General features: G+C 40.6%; 1 protein-coding gene across 1 annotated transcript in view; it reads left to right on the top strand.

The window, feature by feature from the left end:
- Window positions 1-18,190, top strand: part of MYO10 (myosin X) — a 162,705-nt gene that overhangs the window by 77,044 nt on the left and 67,471 nt on the right. The window contains exons 4-9 of the mRNA XM_035318850.1: window positions 6,888-7,075; window positions 13,921-14,055; window positions 15,391-15,515; window positions 16,246-16,259; window positions 16,397-16,481; window positions 17,128-17,231. Of these exons, the coding sequence (XP_035174741.1) occupies window positions 6,888-7,075; window positions 13,921-14,055; window positions 15,391-15,515; window positions 16,246-16,259; window positions 16,397-16,481; window positions 17,128-17,231 (651 nt within the window). The remainder of the gene's footprint in view (window positions 1-6,887; window positions 7,076-13,920; window positions 14,056-15,390; window positions 15,516-16,245; window positions 16,260-16,396; window positions 16,482-17,127; window positions 17,232-18,190) is intronic.

The raw sequence follows: 18,190 nt of genomic DNA, 5'->3' as shown, positions 1-18,190 counted from the left end.
TTGGAGATCCTGTAGGTGTTGTGTGGATTCTGGATAACATTTGTGAAGTTACTTGAGTATCTCGATCCACATAGAATTGTCTGTTCCTTAGGAGAAAGTTAATGGGAAAGCAAGGGTGGATAAGTTATTGGATCTCAGCTTGTGGAGATCTCTTGTTTTTATGCAGGTTCTTCATTGTCACTGAGCCTTCTCTTGAGTTAAACTGAAAGGTACAGCTGCCGCTGCACACTGTTCTGCTATTTCTGTTGGTAGCTAAGGTGAACAAAACCCAGTTTTTACCCCTGAAGAAACACAAATATTTTCTACCTTCAGTTAGCTGTCTAGAGCAAGGACACTATGAATGTGCAAGGTTGAAGCTGTAGGGAGTGGAAGAATTAGCATAGTTTAGAAGTTAAAGGTAGCTGGGCTGCAAAGTTCGTCTTTGTTCGTGAAAAGATAACATAGGCTTTGTCCTCAGAGAGCCCTGGAACGGGACGGTGTAGGTTAAAGCTCGGTACCAATGGAAGTGTAAGGTCACTTTAATAGATTTGAAGAGTGAATGCAACAGACAAAGATGCAATTAAATGGGGATATTGTTGCCCAACAGTTGCCTCTGATCATCTGAAATCATGTATAAATATTTCAAAGTTATTCCAGAATCTTGCCACGAGCTATGCCAGTGAAAAAGAGCATAAAGCCTGGCTTTGAAAATGCCTTGCTCTGTTACTCCACAAATCTGATCTGTTCTCGGCACAGGAAGGGAAGAGGCCATCAGGGAGGGGAGATAGCTGGTAGAAGAGGCTGAAGCAGCTTACGTTGTGAAGCAAAGCACCCGGGAAAATGCAGTTAAGCAGTGTGAATGTGTCTGGGAAGAGACTTAGAGAAAACAATGAGAGGGACAACATTAAAAGGTGGGTCCTGAATGTAGGCAGCTGGGTGCTGGCACTTGAACTTAGTGACATGCTCTGTCTAGTTCTGGTTCCCTTCAGAAGGTCTTCCTTCCTCTGTGGATGCTAACTCCAATGTTTGTAGGATGGCCTGTGTGTTTACAAAACACCTCATTCATTGTGCAATCAGTTCTACAACTGAGAAGAAGGAATGAGAATGTATTTGTGCATTTGATATGTGCGCATCATTATGTGTGCATTGGGAAGGTACACAGTAATAAAGAAAAGCAAATCTGATATAAATTTGGGCTGATGGAAACCCGCCATGAGTCACCAAACATAGTGAGGGCTGCAGAAGCCCAAGCATGTAAGGATGATTACAGAGTATGACATTTTCATCCCAGACATGGCTTGATTGGTTGAAAACATCTAAACTTGTAGTCTAGTAATTCAGTTTGATTATGGCTTTTAAGAAAGGAGCTTGGCTTCAGAAGTTTTAACTTATAATTTAGGGAGAAAACTGGATTCCATCCTACTGAAATTAGCTCAAGACCAACTGAAAGACACGGCATACTTACCACAGAGAGGATAAATCAAGAACCTACCATGAACATGAGCATTAATTTTCATCCCGCTTATGGCATACATATGCCCCTTCTGATCCCTTCCTTAAAAAGCACCCCAAAATACGGTCCAGCCATCTTTCTTCTTTTTATGCTGACGTGTATGGTGGTTGACCTAGTTAGCTTTGCCTCAGTACAAATGCAGTCACCATTAAAATTAATCCTCTTACCTGGGAGAATGGGGAAAAAACGGAGGCTGTGCCTAGAGCATTAAACAAACTTTTATTCCCAGGTTTTGTATTGTGAAACTTTGAAATTTAGTGTTGAAAAGATAGAGAAATTTGATAGCTATTTTGTGGTCTTTTAAGACTGTCTGTATTTGCATGTGCTATGAAAGCACAGGTGTTTTAATTTGACAGTGTTACTCAAGCCTTGATGATAAAAGGTATGAGAGAGATGAGGCTCGCGTGGAATATGGATGATCTTTTAACATTTGTTATCTGAAGGTACCAGACAGTGGCTTTCTAGTGAGCCAGTTGCACTACAGTTTTATTTCAGTTTCCCATATATTAATGGCAAGCCCAGAAAATGATACTTGTTTCATAAATTGTCAGGTTGATACACCATCACCACCAAACAAACTAAAACCAGACAGCCCTTACTCATCAGACATGGAATCAGTTCCATCAATGATTGTAACAAAGTTGAGAGCTGTACAAAAAGTCTGGAAACACAGGTTTTGACACATCTGCAAACATGATTTTGTGTCTGCAGTAAGGATAGGTGTTTTTTCTGGCCCAAAGCAGAATATCTTGAAAGTGCTCTGAAAAGAGAGTTGGATGGCTAGAGTGCTTATCTTAGTGTTCATGTATGTATCTGTGACCAAACATCTTAATTCTGTATTTGATCAGTTCCAATGTTCCTAGCGTCATGCTAAGCAGTGTTGCAAAGAATATATTGATATTGGTGTCACTGAAGAAGCACAATGATTGAAACTAAGGAATGTAGTCTCTTCATGCCTGTTTTAATAGTGCGAGCTGTTGTAGCTTCTTTTCTGATCGTTGATCAAAGACTTCATTTGGGAGCAGCATGTAATGCCTTTTAACAGAGTCCTCCTCCCTTCTCTCTCACCCTCCCTGCAGCATGATGTGCAAAGCCTGAGATAAGTCCTCTTCTATTCATGTTTTTTTTAAGAAAGAAGGAAAAATTGGATGTCTCAAATACTAGAAGTCAGGGAATTACAGAGGAGTACGTTGATGTAGTGGGTGAAGAGAGGTCACGAGAAAAACAGTGTGGGATAAAATTGATGACCTTACATGGGAAAAGCAGGCATGGGTAAAACACAGAGATCATTAAAGAATCCTTGGGAATAAAAAAGCTATTGTGGAGGAGATGCCTGAGTCTTGGCATGAGAGGGGGAGAAATGTAAGGTGGATGATTGCTGGACATGGAGCAAGGCTGAAAGGACGTATGCAGAAAAGATTCTGTGAGAAGGGGAAAAGATGGAGAGCAAAGGTGGTCCTGATCTACGCAGTGTGTTTGGCTTATAGGATTAATGAAGTGATTGTGCACTAGGGCTGCTTCCTTATTTGTTGCTTGTTCTGTATAAGAGAAGTTGAAAAAAAAGACTGAAGGGGAAATTTCAAATTCTACTTTTTCATCTTCTATTTATAAAGCCTTTTTTACATGTGGGAGAAGGACATTTAAAATTATATTTAGCTAAATGATTGCAAACTTGTTTCTCATCATTTTAAGCTAACATGAAAGAGATTACATTAACCAAGATAACTTATGTAATGTTAAACAGGACTACTCTGATTTATAGTTTTTTTGGAGTATGTCTGTGGGTGTCAGAAATCTTTGTGAGCTCTTGAGCCTTGTTAAAGAACTGAGTCATTCTTGAGTGTTTGAAGAAGTCTGGGGTGATTTCTAGACATAAGGTTTAAAACTGATTGCTGTCAGAAGGCAACAAGCAAAACAAACACAGAAAGCATTTAGAGAACTGATGAAAAATCTCTTCCTTTCTCAAGTACATCTTTCATTTTGACTCTTGGGATGCCATCGTCTAACTGAATGTCTATCTGAGAAGACAGGGCTTGAACTTCTAGTTTTGGAAGTCATCTTAGAAGATCAGCAAACAATCTCATTTCCTCTTTTTGTGTTAAAAAGGGGAGCAGGAGTGTCTGTAGTTTATTACTAGAAGTGTTTTGGGAGATGCGTTATCAATGTAAAATTTCAGTAAAAATTAAGCAGAAAATGAGGCTAACCTTTTAGTATGGTAATCAAAGCACCACATTGGGGCTCAGACTGAATTACTCAACTTTTTTTTTTTTTTAGATTCAAATTTATTTATTAGTGGTGATCTGATAATGAGTTGTTGCTGGTGTAGTCCATAACAAAAGAAACCAGACATGCGACCGAAGCCCTACACATTATTTCTTTGAAATACTGCTCAGAGATTTTCAGCAGGGAATTTTCAGACATTTTCAGTCTGCTTGCTAGTACTCTGGCAGACACATCAGTATTTTTCCCATTCATAACTGCTTTGGAGTGCTTTCATTAAAATAAGCAATTATTGACTGCGAGAATCAGATTAGAAACTGCAAAGAACAAAGAGAAGAATTAATTCACTCTTTTTTAAGCAAAGTGGAAGTGACATTCTTACATGAAAACACCTTTTCTGAAATTTCATCTAAGCAGCTGCCTCACAAGGTTAGCATAATAAAGTAATTCAGAGTTCCTGCTTTTGACTAGTAACTGCTTTAATATGCAGTATGAACGATGCCTGGTGCAGGAAAAGTGCTCACGAGATACCTTAACAGCCCTGTGCTTTTTTGTGTATCTTTGCACCTGCTTCGCTCGCTGCTATCATGCTTGCATTTGCAAAACTGGAAAGTCTGCCCTCGGAGAAACCAGTTGAATGGGGAGGCTGATGGGATTCCCAAGGGGATGGAGGCAGAGCCCTGCATGGGACGGGGAATTGTTGGCACCTGCTCCCTGTCTGTGAGTCCGACCGTGCCCCCAGTCCCTGACTCGGGGACTCCTGGGGTTGCCAGGGTGGAGGCTGGCAGAAGTGGGATTGGGTTTCAGTGAAGTTCTGCTGCTAGTAAGAGCACAGTAAGAGGATGGTGAGTGGACAGGAAAAGTCATGAACCTGGAATTGTTACAGCAGGTGACTCTTGGAACAGAATCTGCTCACAGATCTGGAACTGCCTGTGTCATTTTGAAAAAGTTTTGCTGAAGCCATGGAAAAGATTGTCTCAGGTCGAGAGAGCTGGTGCAGAAGTGGGCTGCCCTCATGATGCTTAGGGTTTGAGATAGGAGACGCAAGAAGAGTCGCACTGCAGTCAGCGGTGGTGCTTTTTGCCAGTGCTTTATCACTGGAAGGTGGAGGAGTATTGTGGTGGTGTTCTGTTACGTGCTTGACCACGCAGAAGCTGTAGAGTGGATATTTACAGTTATAAAGTTGGGTGGTATCAGTTTGCTTGTTTGCCGTAGTATCTGGTTCGATGGTGTGCCTCAAGTTACTATTCCTACTTCTGACTTCAGTCAGGCTTTTTAGTAAAGTAAAGAGGTGGATTCATAGCAGTGCAGGCATTGACCAATAAACCATTCATGTAATTAAATATTATGTGTATATCTCTGCCCATGCAATCTGTGCTGAAATGCATATCAAGCTGAGGAAGTTTGTTCCTAGAGACTTGCTCACTAGTTATTTAAGAACCCAAGAGGGGATGATCCCAGGAAATTAGTGTTGTCTCAGTGCTCTAATTGCCCTGCGATATGATCTCGTGTTGAAATGGGATCCTTCCGCTAGTTGGAACCTTACGAGCTCTTGTACAGTGTGGCAGTTCTATGAAACATACAGACTGAGAGCTCACAGCTCTGTAACATACACGTCAGTTACAGTGAGGAGGAACGTTCCTCTTGCATCTAATAAAATTGTCATCATTTCAAGGACGTTACTGTAGTCCCCTTAGCAAAAGCTGCTGCTGGTGCTGGGCCTAACAGAGGATGAAGCAGATGGATAATGGGAAATAAAGCAGCAGGATAACAGTGAGAAAGGAGAGCAGATACACAGTGATAATTACCTATTAATTAAGGAGAAGAGAAAGGAGGCAGGTAGATGTGGAATGCAAATGCTGTGTAGACATGAAAGAGATTGAAAGAGATTGAAAGCATGAGGGAGGGAGCTGGTGGTCGGTGAGTCTTCACAAGTGCCCCTGTGGTGGCTTGCTGGAGGAGATGCTGCAGGTGGAGGACATGGGGCCCCTTCCTGGAGCCCTCTGGGGATAAGGTGCTGCATACACGAAGAGAGCCCCAGCCCTGCTGTGAGCTTCATAGCCAATTCCTGTTGGTGGTGACAGGGTTATCTGCTGACAGAGCATCTGTATGTACGAAGGGACCACGCTGCAGAGCTGCAGCCCAGATCTTTGCAAGGCCACAGCAGGGCTGTTGAAGCCAGGAGCTCTAGCTTCTGGCGTGTAACCTCAGAAAGAGTGCTTAACAAAGTGAAATTAGTATCACAGTGTTAACACCGCATATATTGTATGCTATAACAATTCGTTTTATGTGCCCCAGACATGTACTGGAAATTCTGGAGATAGTGTGCTTAATGTTATCTCCGGCTTCATTTAATTTGATTTTATTTGAAAAATATATTCAGGTGGCTAGACGATGGCCGTAAAGCAGATGGAAAAGACAGAAAATGAGTAACAGTGCAAATAGGCTGTTGTACATGATCACGTTACCACAGCTTAATGAGTTAAGGCAGTGGGAATGGATATAAGCTACTACCTGGGTGGTTTTAACTGATGTGCCTCTAATTGCAACGGGAGAGAAATGAATGTCGTGTCAGTTGCCGTTGTGCATCAAAGCAGCAGTAAATCAAGTTGCATAAATTTAGTGCTTTGGCAGCATCTGCCAGTTCGTGTACTTTTCTTAGGGCCTGTTACCCTGTAATGATGCTGCTGTCTACCATGTTATCTGATACTCCCATTCTAAAGATGGGGAGCAGAGAAGGATTTTGATACTGTGCATGGAAAAACAGACTTTTGCAGCAGTGCTCCGGACCTGTGGATACAGTCATGTTTGGAAAGTTCATAAAGTCCCTAAGAACGTGTGAAAAGCACGCATTGGTGCTCATTGATGCTCCTGGTGCTCGTTGATGCTCCCGTGCAGTGGTAAATGGCATTAATGCAGGGACAAATCCTGAGCTGGGAAGCTCTGTGCTGTAAACAGGATAAGCATGAAAGCATGGGGGAGGTGGAAAGTTTTCACCCTTCTTGTTGCTCTTGTCCAAAGAACAAAAGTGGAGAAAACTACTAGCCAACTTTATCCAAACTCCATGAGGATTGGTAGGCTTTTGCAAACGTGTTTACTGTCTTTCATTTGTGAGGTCTGTTATACTGCTCTACCCCATGTCTAATAACAGCTCTGGGGGATTTTGTGCTTGCAGACGTACATCGGTTCCATAGTTGCTTCTGTGAACCCTTACAAGACCATCCCGGGGCTGTATGACTGCACTGCCATGGAGCGATACAGCAAGCACCACATGGGAGAGATCGCACCTCACATCTTTGCTGTGGCCAACGAGTGCTACCGCTGCCTTTGGAAGCGTCATGACAACCAGTGTATCCTCATCAGGTAAATGGCTGCTGCTTTGATTATCCCTGACGGTGTACCTCCAGGTGGTTTAGAGACAGGTATTCAGACTGAATGAAGAGGAAAATTCCTAAAGAAATCAGGCTTTTAAATCATCAGTTTGGGCAGAGATCTCTGGAAATACAACTCATTATTCTGCAGGCCTCTAAAAAGTATTCCTTGCAGCTCAATAGTTTGTCACCACTATACCCCAAACCTGCATCTAGAGGGAAAAAAAATAAATCTATACCAGTCTTGAGAAATGCTGTAGAAAACAACAGCAAAAGAGAAAATCCTTCCCATTTCAGCTGCTTGATTCTGCCTGATCACTTTTACTTTCTTAATCTCATTGTGCCTTAATTTAATGGCATTCTTGTAGCCTCCCATTTGATCCACTGCATCACTGGTGCTCAGGATCTCACTGCTGCTGCATGTACATTGAGAGCAGTTGGCATTTCAATAGCTTTTAGCAGTTTTCAGCTCCTCCTTCCTTCTGGCTCCAGAAGAGCAATGAACAGAGCCAGCTCTTTGCCTGGTGTGGCTCCCTTTCCCCAGCCTGCCAGCTCAGCTGCGTTGGCTCACACAAGCACAGGGGAAAACAAATCCTTGCTCACCAGATCAGCAGGACCAGCTTGTTGGCAATCGCAGTGTGGCACCTTCAGGCTCCATATAGGGGCTGATGCATGATGGAGTGAGAATTTGTTTCCCCTCCCTCTCATCTCTCCCCTTTGCAGTATTTTTGTGCCTGTTTGCTCTCGCCATGCTGCAGCCAATAGCACAAGCAAATGTCTTTGAAGTGAAAACTCAGGCACAAGGTGACGTGGTACTGGCTGTCTCCTGACCTCTGTGGGAGCCCATGCGACAGCACTGGTCAGCCATCAGAGCAGAGAGGGGATGAGATAAAGTGAGAGCAACACCTTTTGCAATAGGCAATTTCTACAGGCTTTTAAAATTGCAGAACAATTTGCAAGGTTTCCTGGGTAAGAAGAGGATTTGGCGCATGTAGTTCAGCACACAAGCTGTTAGAAATGCGGATCAGGTGCAACACAGCTAGGTCTGTTTTCAAGTTTCTGAAAGCTTTCAGCTCTCCGCCTCTGCCTGCTCTTTCCTCTGGGCAGGTCTTGTCTAGTAAGGACAAAGACAGAGGTGGGCCGTGTGCGTTTTTTTCAGCTTTCAACTGTTTCAACTGTTGTTGTTTTTTTGTTTGTTTGTTTTTAATTTAATATATAGTGCTGTACATTAAAAGATGAGTCCAGATGACACTCCGAGTGAAATGCATGAAGATCTTTGTGAAATTAGCTAGATTGGCATCATTATTTCATGGTGTAATGTCAGCTAATTACTTGTGAACAACCCACAGACTCGAACTTTGGGGTCTGAAATAATTTCTGGTGCCTAGCAGGTAGCCATTAGTATCTTCGTTAATTTTATTCTGTACTGGCCCACGTATTTTACCTTTCCTTCCAGTTCATCACAAGCTGCCAAGAGAAAAACATGTTGTGTCCTAAAAAGGAAGCAAGCAGAGGTCTTTAATGTTCCAGAGGAGTCTCCAGCAGTCCCTGCTCTGTAAACCTTGGTACAGATAAACCATAATATGGAGAAGTTTTACATTAGCAGTCCCTTTTAAAATAGCTTACTTTGGCCATGGGTTTAAGCAATGATTTGTGTAAGATCCATGTTTTGGAGAAGTGCCATAATACAATCTTATAAGGGTGTTTTCTGTTTCTACAAATTATGAAGGAACGTGCAATTCAGAACAAAAAATAAAAAGTAAAATCTACTTTTCTAAAGCAGTATTATCTGCTGTATCTGTGAAGGACTTGGACCAGGATTATTATTATTTTTTTAATCACTAACGGTTTTCAAAAGTTCCATGATGGCATTCTTAGTTTGAGGCATCAGAATTGAAAGTATAGCAGTTTGCTAGTCCTCTCCCACATTCTGCTCATGCCTGTATCTTTTACTGGTTTAGATTGAGATGTTGCAACGGGTCGCTGTCAGGCTTTCTTGGTTACTGCTGGTATTTGAAAATCTGGTCCAGTGGAGCTCTTCCATGTCTGAAATCAGGCAAATGTTTCTGTCTTGCATTTCATGTAAGAGAAGGAATAGAATAGCTCAGTTTGAAGGGACCTGCAAAGTTCATCAAGTTCAACTGCACTTCAGTAATAACCAGAAGTTAAAGCGTGCTATTGAGGGCATGGTACAAAGGAAAACTTGGTCCCAATAGAAAAAACACATTAAGCAGTGGCATCCAGTTAGGCTGAGTCACTTATTAGAATAACTTTCACATTCTGATGTGCAGTTTTCACTTGCTCCTAATACAGGGATCGGAAGACTCAATAGCTCCTGTACCTAACAGTCCTATGAAATAAAGCATTGAATACCTGTGATCCTCTGGACTTGAAGTGCCCCCTGCTGGCACCTAGTTTTAATTCAGCTTTGTTTTAGAGCTGCTTTCTTACTATGTATGTGGTATTGGTTTCAAAAACCTGTAAAAAAATAAAAATAAAAAAGCTTCTGGACTGTTGAAATAGTTGGAATATTTTTCTGTATGGGGTAAGATAAAAGGGTTAAGGAAGGAAACTGGATCAACAACTGTCATCAGTTGTAACTCAAAATGGAATAGAAATCTGAGACCATTTTTACAGGATAACAAGACAGCAAAGGTAAAAAGGAGGGGATATGGAAGAGAGAATATTAAATGGAGCCATCTACAGATGCTTATTTATCATTGTTACACAGGCTTATTTTAATTCATTGTACTGCTGCATTCAGAAGACTTTGCAGCCTAAAATGTCAACGAAATGGCATGTTGAAGAAGCTGTGCACAGCCTGGGCATCAGAATATTAATGCAGATGTGAACTAGTATTTTCACTCTCCAGGCTAAAGGATGCTTATATGGTTATTGAACTAAAGTTTTTCTTGCAAAAATGTCTGCATCAACGAATGTTTGGTTTCACGTTGATCTCAATCTTACATCAAAGTCCAGTTTCACTTAAAACAAAACAGAAAAAAGCCATTCAATTTAAATTTGATGCTATTACAAATGCATTAAAAACTATCAATGTATTGTGATTTTTCAGCTGGCATGGCTGCTATTCACAGAATGTGAAATGGCATGCCCACCAGTTGAGCTGACTGGCTGGTCAGAAATCTGGGTGCCTCAGCAGGAACACAAAGGGGGAGTCCCTCGTCTTCAAGGAGCAGTCAAGCAGCTTGTCTTGATCAAGAGAAGGAACTGCTTTCCCCAGTGGTTAGATGACGTGTTCACACGTTGGGACTAAGTTCAAGCACCTACTCCCCTTTAATGTAAGAATAGCAAAATGCTTTTGGTTTTATTTTTGTTGCTGCTTTTTTTAAGGTGGTCTAATCCATACACATGCGAGCAAACACTCTTCTCTCTGATATAACAGTAGTAGTTCTGCTTTAAAGCACTCAGAAGACATGTAGACCAATACAAGGAACAGCAAGAGTCACCCTGAATTATATTAAAGTTGGTGGCACGAGTGGGAAATCACAGTCTGACAGCAGTTTGTTCTCTTTGTTATCATCTGATGGCTTGACATCTTTGTTGTTGTTCTTCAGCCTGAAGATCAACATAAAACAAACCGTTCTTTGGGTGAGACCCAGGCTTGTGATGGGAAAATTTTCTAATGAGACTGACACACTTGATTCACTTGTGTCTTTGAAGAACAGTATTTGCTGAGGGGAGCTATTCTGTCTGTGTCTATCTGTCTTTGGGGATTTAAAGCCAGAAGACAGAACTGAGAAGTGATTTACAGTTGTGTTGATACAGCCTCGCTTGCATTATGCCCTTCAGAAAGAGAAGCATTTCATAGTGACCCTTTTTTCCATTGCAGCAGTCCAGAGTTCAGACTGCTGTGCCCTTTGTGAAATGCCCAGGGTAGAACAAGGCATGGAGGAAAGTTAAAGATCTCCTAAGTGAGAGTCGTGCGGGTTGCTGTCATGCAATATATTCAGAATACTGAATACACTGATGTGAAAAAAGCTGGGCACTTAAACTCATGGGGTAAAGAGTTGCTTGAAAGGTTGACTGGGTACTAAAAAATTCACCCTTCTTTTACTGGCCTTAGCAGTGTCTTTTGTAGACGTCGGTTTTTTTAAGGAGTCTGAAAGACTGATCCAATTTAATCTAGTGCCAGTGTACATACTGAATAGGTTGAGTAAACAACTTTGAAGATTAGTGTTCTTGTTCTTTATTTTCATCTGGTTAATGATGTTTTTATAAAGCATTTTGCAAAGGAATGAGTAAGAGCCAACTTGATGCACAGAAAATCATGTCTCAAGCTGAGCAGCACCATGTACGAGTGAGATCTTACTGTCACGCTAGAGGGGTCCAGGAGCCTATCTACCTAATGTTTGGTAGTGGTTGTAGAACTACATGGAATCAAGTGCTTACAAATAAATGAATAGAGAACAAAATAGATATTGGGTAAATCCATCCTTTGTTCGTATCTTGAGTATTATGTACAAGCCCTTTTCCCCTTGCGTTATATCCAAGTGAATTTTGTGGAACTGGAGGTAGTTCACAAGCCAAAAAATTTTAATCAGAAGTATAAAATGATTGTATGTAGAATTGGCTCGTGTAGAAACTCATAGAAGATAAATCCGTTGAGGTTACAAGACACATGGAAACTGGGGTCTAGATCTGCAGCCCTCTGAACAGCAAATGGCTGGAAGCTGGAAGAACACAGAAGGGAAATAAACCATGTCTTTCCTGGGCATCTCCACTTGGAGGCCATCAGAGGTAGGCAGTGAGTGGGTAGATCATTATCATGTCCTGACCCAGTTCTGAGCTTGTCACGCTCTAAGAAAAAAAAATCAAGAAGGTATAATTGTGCAGATACTAGCTATGATAGAAATAAGCATGGGAAGTATTCCCCATCAGCTTTGACCATCTTTATTCAAGAGTTCTTGATTACTCTGGGGTGGCTCTCAGCTTCCCCAGAACTACAGGTGCTCCTGTAGAGCATAGGATGGAAGATGTGGGCAGAGGAAGGATGTTGTCAGCAGAAGATCAGGTATTTTTCATGGCACCCAGATCCTTGCTGTTGAGCTATGTGTGCTATCTACCCGGCTTGGAGGGTGAGAATTTAGGCAGGAAGAGGTGTGTGTTGCTGTATTAAGGTATTTGTACCAGGCAAAGATGATGCTGGGATTTGTGAAGGTCTTTCAAAACTAGTACTAGCGATGTTTTGCTAGACCTTTGGTGTACAGGGAGCCAGTATTAGATAAACAGAATATTAAATACTTGCTTTGTTGGCTTGAGCATGAGTGGGTGCTGGCCTGTGAAGAGAAAGGGGTTGAATACTGAAAAAGCATTAGGGGAAGGTACTTATAATTTGGAGTCCTGGACATCAAGGGTAAAACTAAATTAAAAATACTACAGAATTGGAGATAGTAGAAGTATGATGAATCATACATTCTGGAACATTTCAGCAAATAGCGTATCTTGTATTAAGTTTTATGAAACATTTTAAAGATTTGGTGATTGTTTGGTGGGACACACTTAAATCTCAGCTACAAAACTCTGTATCTTATTTTGTATTCTGAATGCCTATTCCCTGATGATTTTTGTAATAGTTGGAATTCATTTGCAGGGAAATTACATGTTGCTTCCTCAGGCTGTACCTTTCTTACTTGCGTTTTACTAGAAAGCATCTTTATCCTTTGCCATGACCTAAAATCACCAGGGTCAGCACTCAATAATGGCACAACAAATGACTGTCAACTCAATTAAGCTTGCTCTACGTGCTCAGTTGTAGTCCATCAAAGCCAGTGACAAAACTCCCACTTGCTACAATGAAAAGGGTAGGATAAGACCAAAATACACCTCCTTTCATTGGGAGTAAACCAAAATTAGGTACAGTTTAATTAGAAATTAGGAAAATTAGGAATTAGGCTATAGCATAGAATATAATGCTATGACTTCACTTCAAAAGTAAGCAAACTGGACAAACTTCAACCACAGGCTATGCTTCTTAAAGACTCACAGTATGCTTTTAATTATAAAGTTACATAATTGAAAGGAAACAATGCTGGGGAAACAAGCCAAATTTACACCTTATCTTTTTAGACTATTTGTTTTGCAGAGAAATTTATTGCATTGCTTTCTGCTGTATCAGCAGGATTGCTTATTAATAGTGTTTGTTTGTTTGTTCTCAAACGCCAGTGTAGCATTATCAAATAGCTTTGTTCTGTCAGTTAAGATGAGAGATTTTACATCACTGATGAGAGGTTACAATTATTTAAACTCATAAATATAGTTCATTTGGATAGGCATATAAAAAGTTTAAAGAACATGTAAGTTACTAAGAAATCGGTGTTAATAACAGTAGTAACCTATATGCACTGCTATCTAACATCCTCCTCACGGCAGGACTCCCTCCTTAGCTAGATTGCTGCAGGATAATCCCGAACTTTCCCAGCCTAACTCCTGTTGGGAAACCTTCGTACTCTGGACTTTCTCACTGAGCATTGCTGTGCCTTTGTGCTAACTTTGTTTTTCAGTTTTCATGAGAACAGTTGGATAGTATGTGTTCAGAGAGCTGCTCTTTGCCTCATGGGTGTTGTGTACATCTTTACGCAATATGCCTTAAAAAGTCATCTGGAAAGTGGTATAAAGTCTAAGAATAGCTTAAATTTTGTTTTGGATGTCCTATTCAGCAAGTTTAAAGGTGTATTCTGTTGCTGTTTGAGAATTGTAACTAATCACACCAGACTTCCTGACCTCTGGGAGTTGAGAGTTTGGACGGCTGGCCATGTAAGGGACTTCTTCCCTGGTAGCTAGAGCCATCAAAACACTTACCTTCTCTTCTTCTTTCAGTGGTGAAAGTGGTGCTGGTAAGACAGAAAGCACTAAGCTGATCCTCAAATTCTTGTCTGCAATGAGCCAACATTCGCTGGAACTGTCTTGCCGAGAGAAGACCTCCTGTGTGGAGCAAGCTATTCTTGAGAGCAGGTACTCCCTTCATACTTGTGTGTGTAGCCTTGAGTGTTGGACAAAGGGTCTGTTAACAGAGGTGCGACAGTCCTAGAAGATGAAAGTACTTCAAACCTGGGTTGATGGAAAAACACAATTTTGGTTTTGTTTTGTACCAGAGGCCCTACTGCTGTTTCACGCAACACCTATTAAGGTGTGGTAAGTTTAACAGAAAATTGTTGGAGATTGCTCAATGGTCTCCAGGCTCTTCAGACAGCTTTGAAGGACTGGAGAGTATTTTGCTACTTTGAAACCCCCATATATATGCCTTTTATTGCTCTGAAAACCATTAATTAATAAAGTAACCTTGCTTCTTTCTTCCTAATGTAGGTTTGTGCAAATTATTGCCGGTATTGTCTTGGTCTCATTTTTAAGAAAAGACTGAATCACTGAGAAACAGTTTAGAGACGGTCCCTCTACATGTGCAACATGATGCATGCTCACTAGTTTTTATAGGAGTTGTCTGTACTGCTGATGGAGTAGTAATTAATTAAATAACTTATAATTGACTGAGCATCTGGATGCTCTAGAGAGATGTGAGCACAGTGGGATGAAGCAAAAAGATGCATGGTTTGGAGAAGGACTATTTAGTAGTGGCTTTCATTTTTATTTGTAGCTGAATTCAGATGCTCACTGAGGGAAATGGGTAATGGGAGGAAGAAACTATTGGTTTGTATAGCCTGTGGATAAGGAAGAGCAATATTCAGCACAGCGTGGATAAAGTGTGCAAGTGCTAAAGGGGGAATAAGGAGAACTGATAAGACACATGAGTAAATGCATCAGATAAAGTGGTCTCTCTACACAAGAGTAAAAAGCAATCAGTGCTCAAATGAAATAATACATGATTCTAAGCTACTTTAAAAAAAACAGACAATTTGAGAAGCTATTACCTTTGTTTATCATGCTTCTTTTTTTTTTTAATCTTTTAATCTTCTGTATCTTTGTGTTTTTTTTAATTGCCTTAGGACAAGGACTGTTTTCCCTTCATCTGTATAGCAATTTGCATGCACTGAGATTTCTTATTTCTATGATTTGAGTACTATAATGGGATTTGCTTGTGCCTTTTGCACAGTTACAGATTAAGCTGCTGAGTAGTTTTAGGACTATCAGTCTTCTTGTTCTTTAATATTTGTATATCTTGATAGAAAATTGAGATGTCTGTTCTTAATAAATTGAGAGTAATACTGAGGATGCAGATTATGGCTGAGGAGGGTGTCAGAAATAGGCTTTACCAAGTGCTATCCCATTCACGAGTCCCCTGTCAGCATTCTGGTCACGCTTTAACACTTTTGTCATTCTTCCGTATTTTCACAGTCCAATTATGGAGGCTTTTGGCAATGCGAAGACTGTTTACAACAACAACTCAAGTCGCTTTGGGAAGTTTATTCAGCTGAACATCTGTCAGAAAGGAAACATTCAGGGAGGAAGAATTATAGATTGTATCCTTGTTTGGTGATTTGTCTTGTGTTAGCGGGCAGCCTGTATGTACCTCCTCTGTGGAGGGCTGAGAGTGAAGTTGCACGTACCCTTTTCCGTCCTTTCACCTGATTCTAAAACATACGCAGTTAAATTGACCTGATTTATGTTGGGAAAAAGAAGTAGTAACACCAAATCCTTCACGTGTTTGTGCAAATATGCATCTGTGGTAGGGCAGGATGTGTATACTCTCAGAGGACCAGAATTTTGTATTGCTGCTGGTTAGAGTGCTTCACATGCATGCTCCTAAGTATTGAGCTAACAGAGCTTTAGTTCTTGGGGATAACTTCAGCTGTCAGCTATTTCCCTCGTTCATTATATCTGAAGATAAATTTCTCAGCTACTGGAAAAGTACTTGAAGGAGAAGAGCTGCTCAGTTTCTGCAGTGTGAGGGTGGGTGGGTCAAGTCCTTAGATTTGCCCTGCATTTGGAAAATTGGACTGAGCCAGCTCCACCAGAGGTGTGCGGAATGAGGATGAGGAATACAGCCAGGGGATGGGAAGCTGTATAGATGAAGACACAGCTGACTAGACAGGGAGATCACATACTCCACTTACTGTTTCAAAATAGTACCTGGGGTAACGGTGATACTCTTCCTACTGTCTCAAATGAAAGAATTAAAATTAAAAATAGCTTGTGTGTTAATTGCTTTTTGTTTTATTCCTTGACTGGCGTTTTTGTTCTTGGCTATAGATTTATTGGAAAAAGTAAGTTGATATGTGTTCATGCTCAGTTAATTTAGTTTGATTTAATATTTTCTTTGTATATGAAGTTTTTTTTTAAAGAAAAAAAAGTTATTCTTGAAAATGGCTGTTTAAATAGAAACTATTTTTTACTTTGACAGAACCGCGTAGTAAGACAAAACCCTGGGGAAAGAAATTATCATATATTCTATGCTCTGCTGGCAGGGGTAGAAGAGAGAGAGAAAGGTGAGTGGAAAAGCTCAAGTCACACGGCTGTAGTGGCTTTCTGTTAGCAGTCAGACACAGTGACAGCAGCGGAGAATATAACTGCAGAAACTCAATAAGCCAAGCAGCAAAATGGATTATTTATTAAATTGGAATTCACTGGGTATTAATTTGAGCTCTACCTGATAAAGTAACCTGCTTAGTTGAAGAATGTCACCAAGCTGTGGGTCGTTTTTCTCACAGCTTCTTCTATGGCCCTGGGAAAAGTACTCGGGGACAAACATGTTTCACCATGTTCAAGCTGAATATTTTTGCTGGTACTAAATAACTCCACAGCAACAAAGAGAAGAATTCTGGTTCCTCTAATCCTCTCTCATAAAGAATAAATCTACTGAACAAAAGAAATGACATTTGTATATGTGCAAATTTGCCTAAAGCTGTCTCAGTATCTCCCTTTGGGCCTGCTGTCTTTGCTTCCAAAAAAATAGAATTATCTCCATTGTACAGTTAAACAAAGCAAAATAAAACACGATGTTTAATTTTAATATAAAATGTTGTTTGCTACATTGTCATAATTTCTGAGAAGAAGATGAATTGTGAACTATGTAGCTCTGACACATTCATCTGGATTTTTTTTTTAATTCCTGCTCTTCTTACCCCTCATCAGATGCTTTTTACTTATCTGTACCGGAGAACTACCACTACCTGAATCAGTCTGGTTGTATAGCGGATAAGACAATCAGTGACAAGGATTCTTTCAAAGAAGTCATTGTGAGTTGTTTCACTAATTCTTTATGCTTTAAAAATACCAGAGGAGTGGATGCCTGGGGCCTATTGATAGAGCAGGGGACAAAGCCTTCCTGTACTTCCCTGTGTTTCTCTGTGACATTCTGGTTCTGTGTGGAGCTCTCCCATAGAGGCACTAAGCTGATAGGGACTTACATTTTCTCCTAACACACCACTGGTACCGTGAGCATGTGTCATGTCACACCTCCAGTGTTTGATTTTTTATTTTTTTTATTTTTTATTCTATTGTTTCACAATGGGTTATACTTAAGTGAAATGATTAAATTTTGGAATGAAAAGCGTATCAGATGAGAAGATAGTAAAGCATTTACATGCCTTTGCATTTCCCTACATGCCCAGCTGTAGGGATATTTACAGGAGTTTAGGGAACCTACCCATCTATATTTGTACCTAAACTATCCATGTGCCCCGCTGGAAAAGCATGTCATGAAGTAAACATAAACTGTAGTCCCTTTGTCAGCGTAGCCTGTATTTGAAATAAAACAAAGCATTATAAAGCATAGGTGTGCACAGAAAGCACGTTCTGGTGTCCTGCCTTTAAATCTGACTCATTCCAAACATCCTCCAACAACAGGGTTGCCCTTTGTTCTTTGTCGTAAAAAAGATGGCAAAATAAAGTAGTATATTTGCTTTCCCTCCTTTGCCTTCCTCCAGTATAATAGAACCACTATATCTATAGTGAAATGGCCAGTTATGTTTATAAAAAGGCTTATTTTATGTCTCTTATTTATGTGAAATTGTTCGCATAAATATGTCAGAACATAAAGCAACTGGAAGTAGCCTGCCTCTTGTGTAGAGAAGGATTTGTTTTAGCAGAGTGTTTTACATTGCAGGTGTGTGTGTTTCCACTCTTTTCATCCTAAAGCTTTATATGGATCATGTAGTGCCTGCTGGACTGAGGCTGCAGTGCAGTTTGTGGGGAG

Source organism: Oxyura jamaicensis, chromosome 2, assembly GCF_011077185.1.
Source record: "Oxyura jamaicensis isolate SHBP4307 breed ruddy duck chromosome 2, BPBGC_Ojam_1.0, whole genome shotgun sequence".
NCBI lineage: Eukaryota > Metazoa > Chordata > Aves > Anseriformes > Anatidae > Oxyura > Oxyura jamaicensis.
The sequence above is the reverse complement of the archived record's forward strand: the minus strand, read 5'-3'. Positions and strand labels throughout refer to the sequence as shown.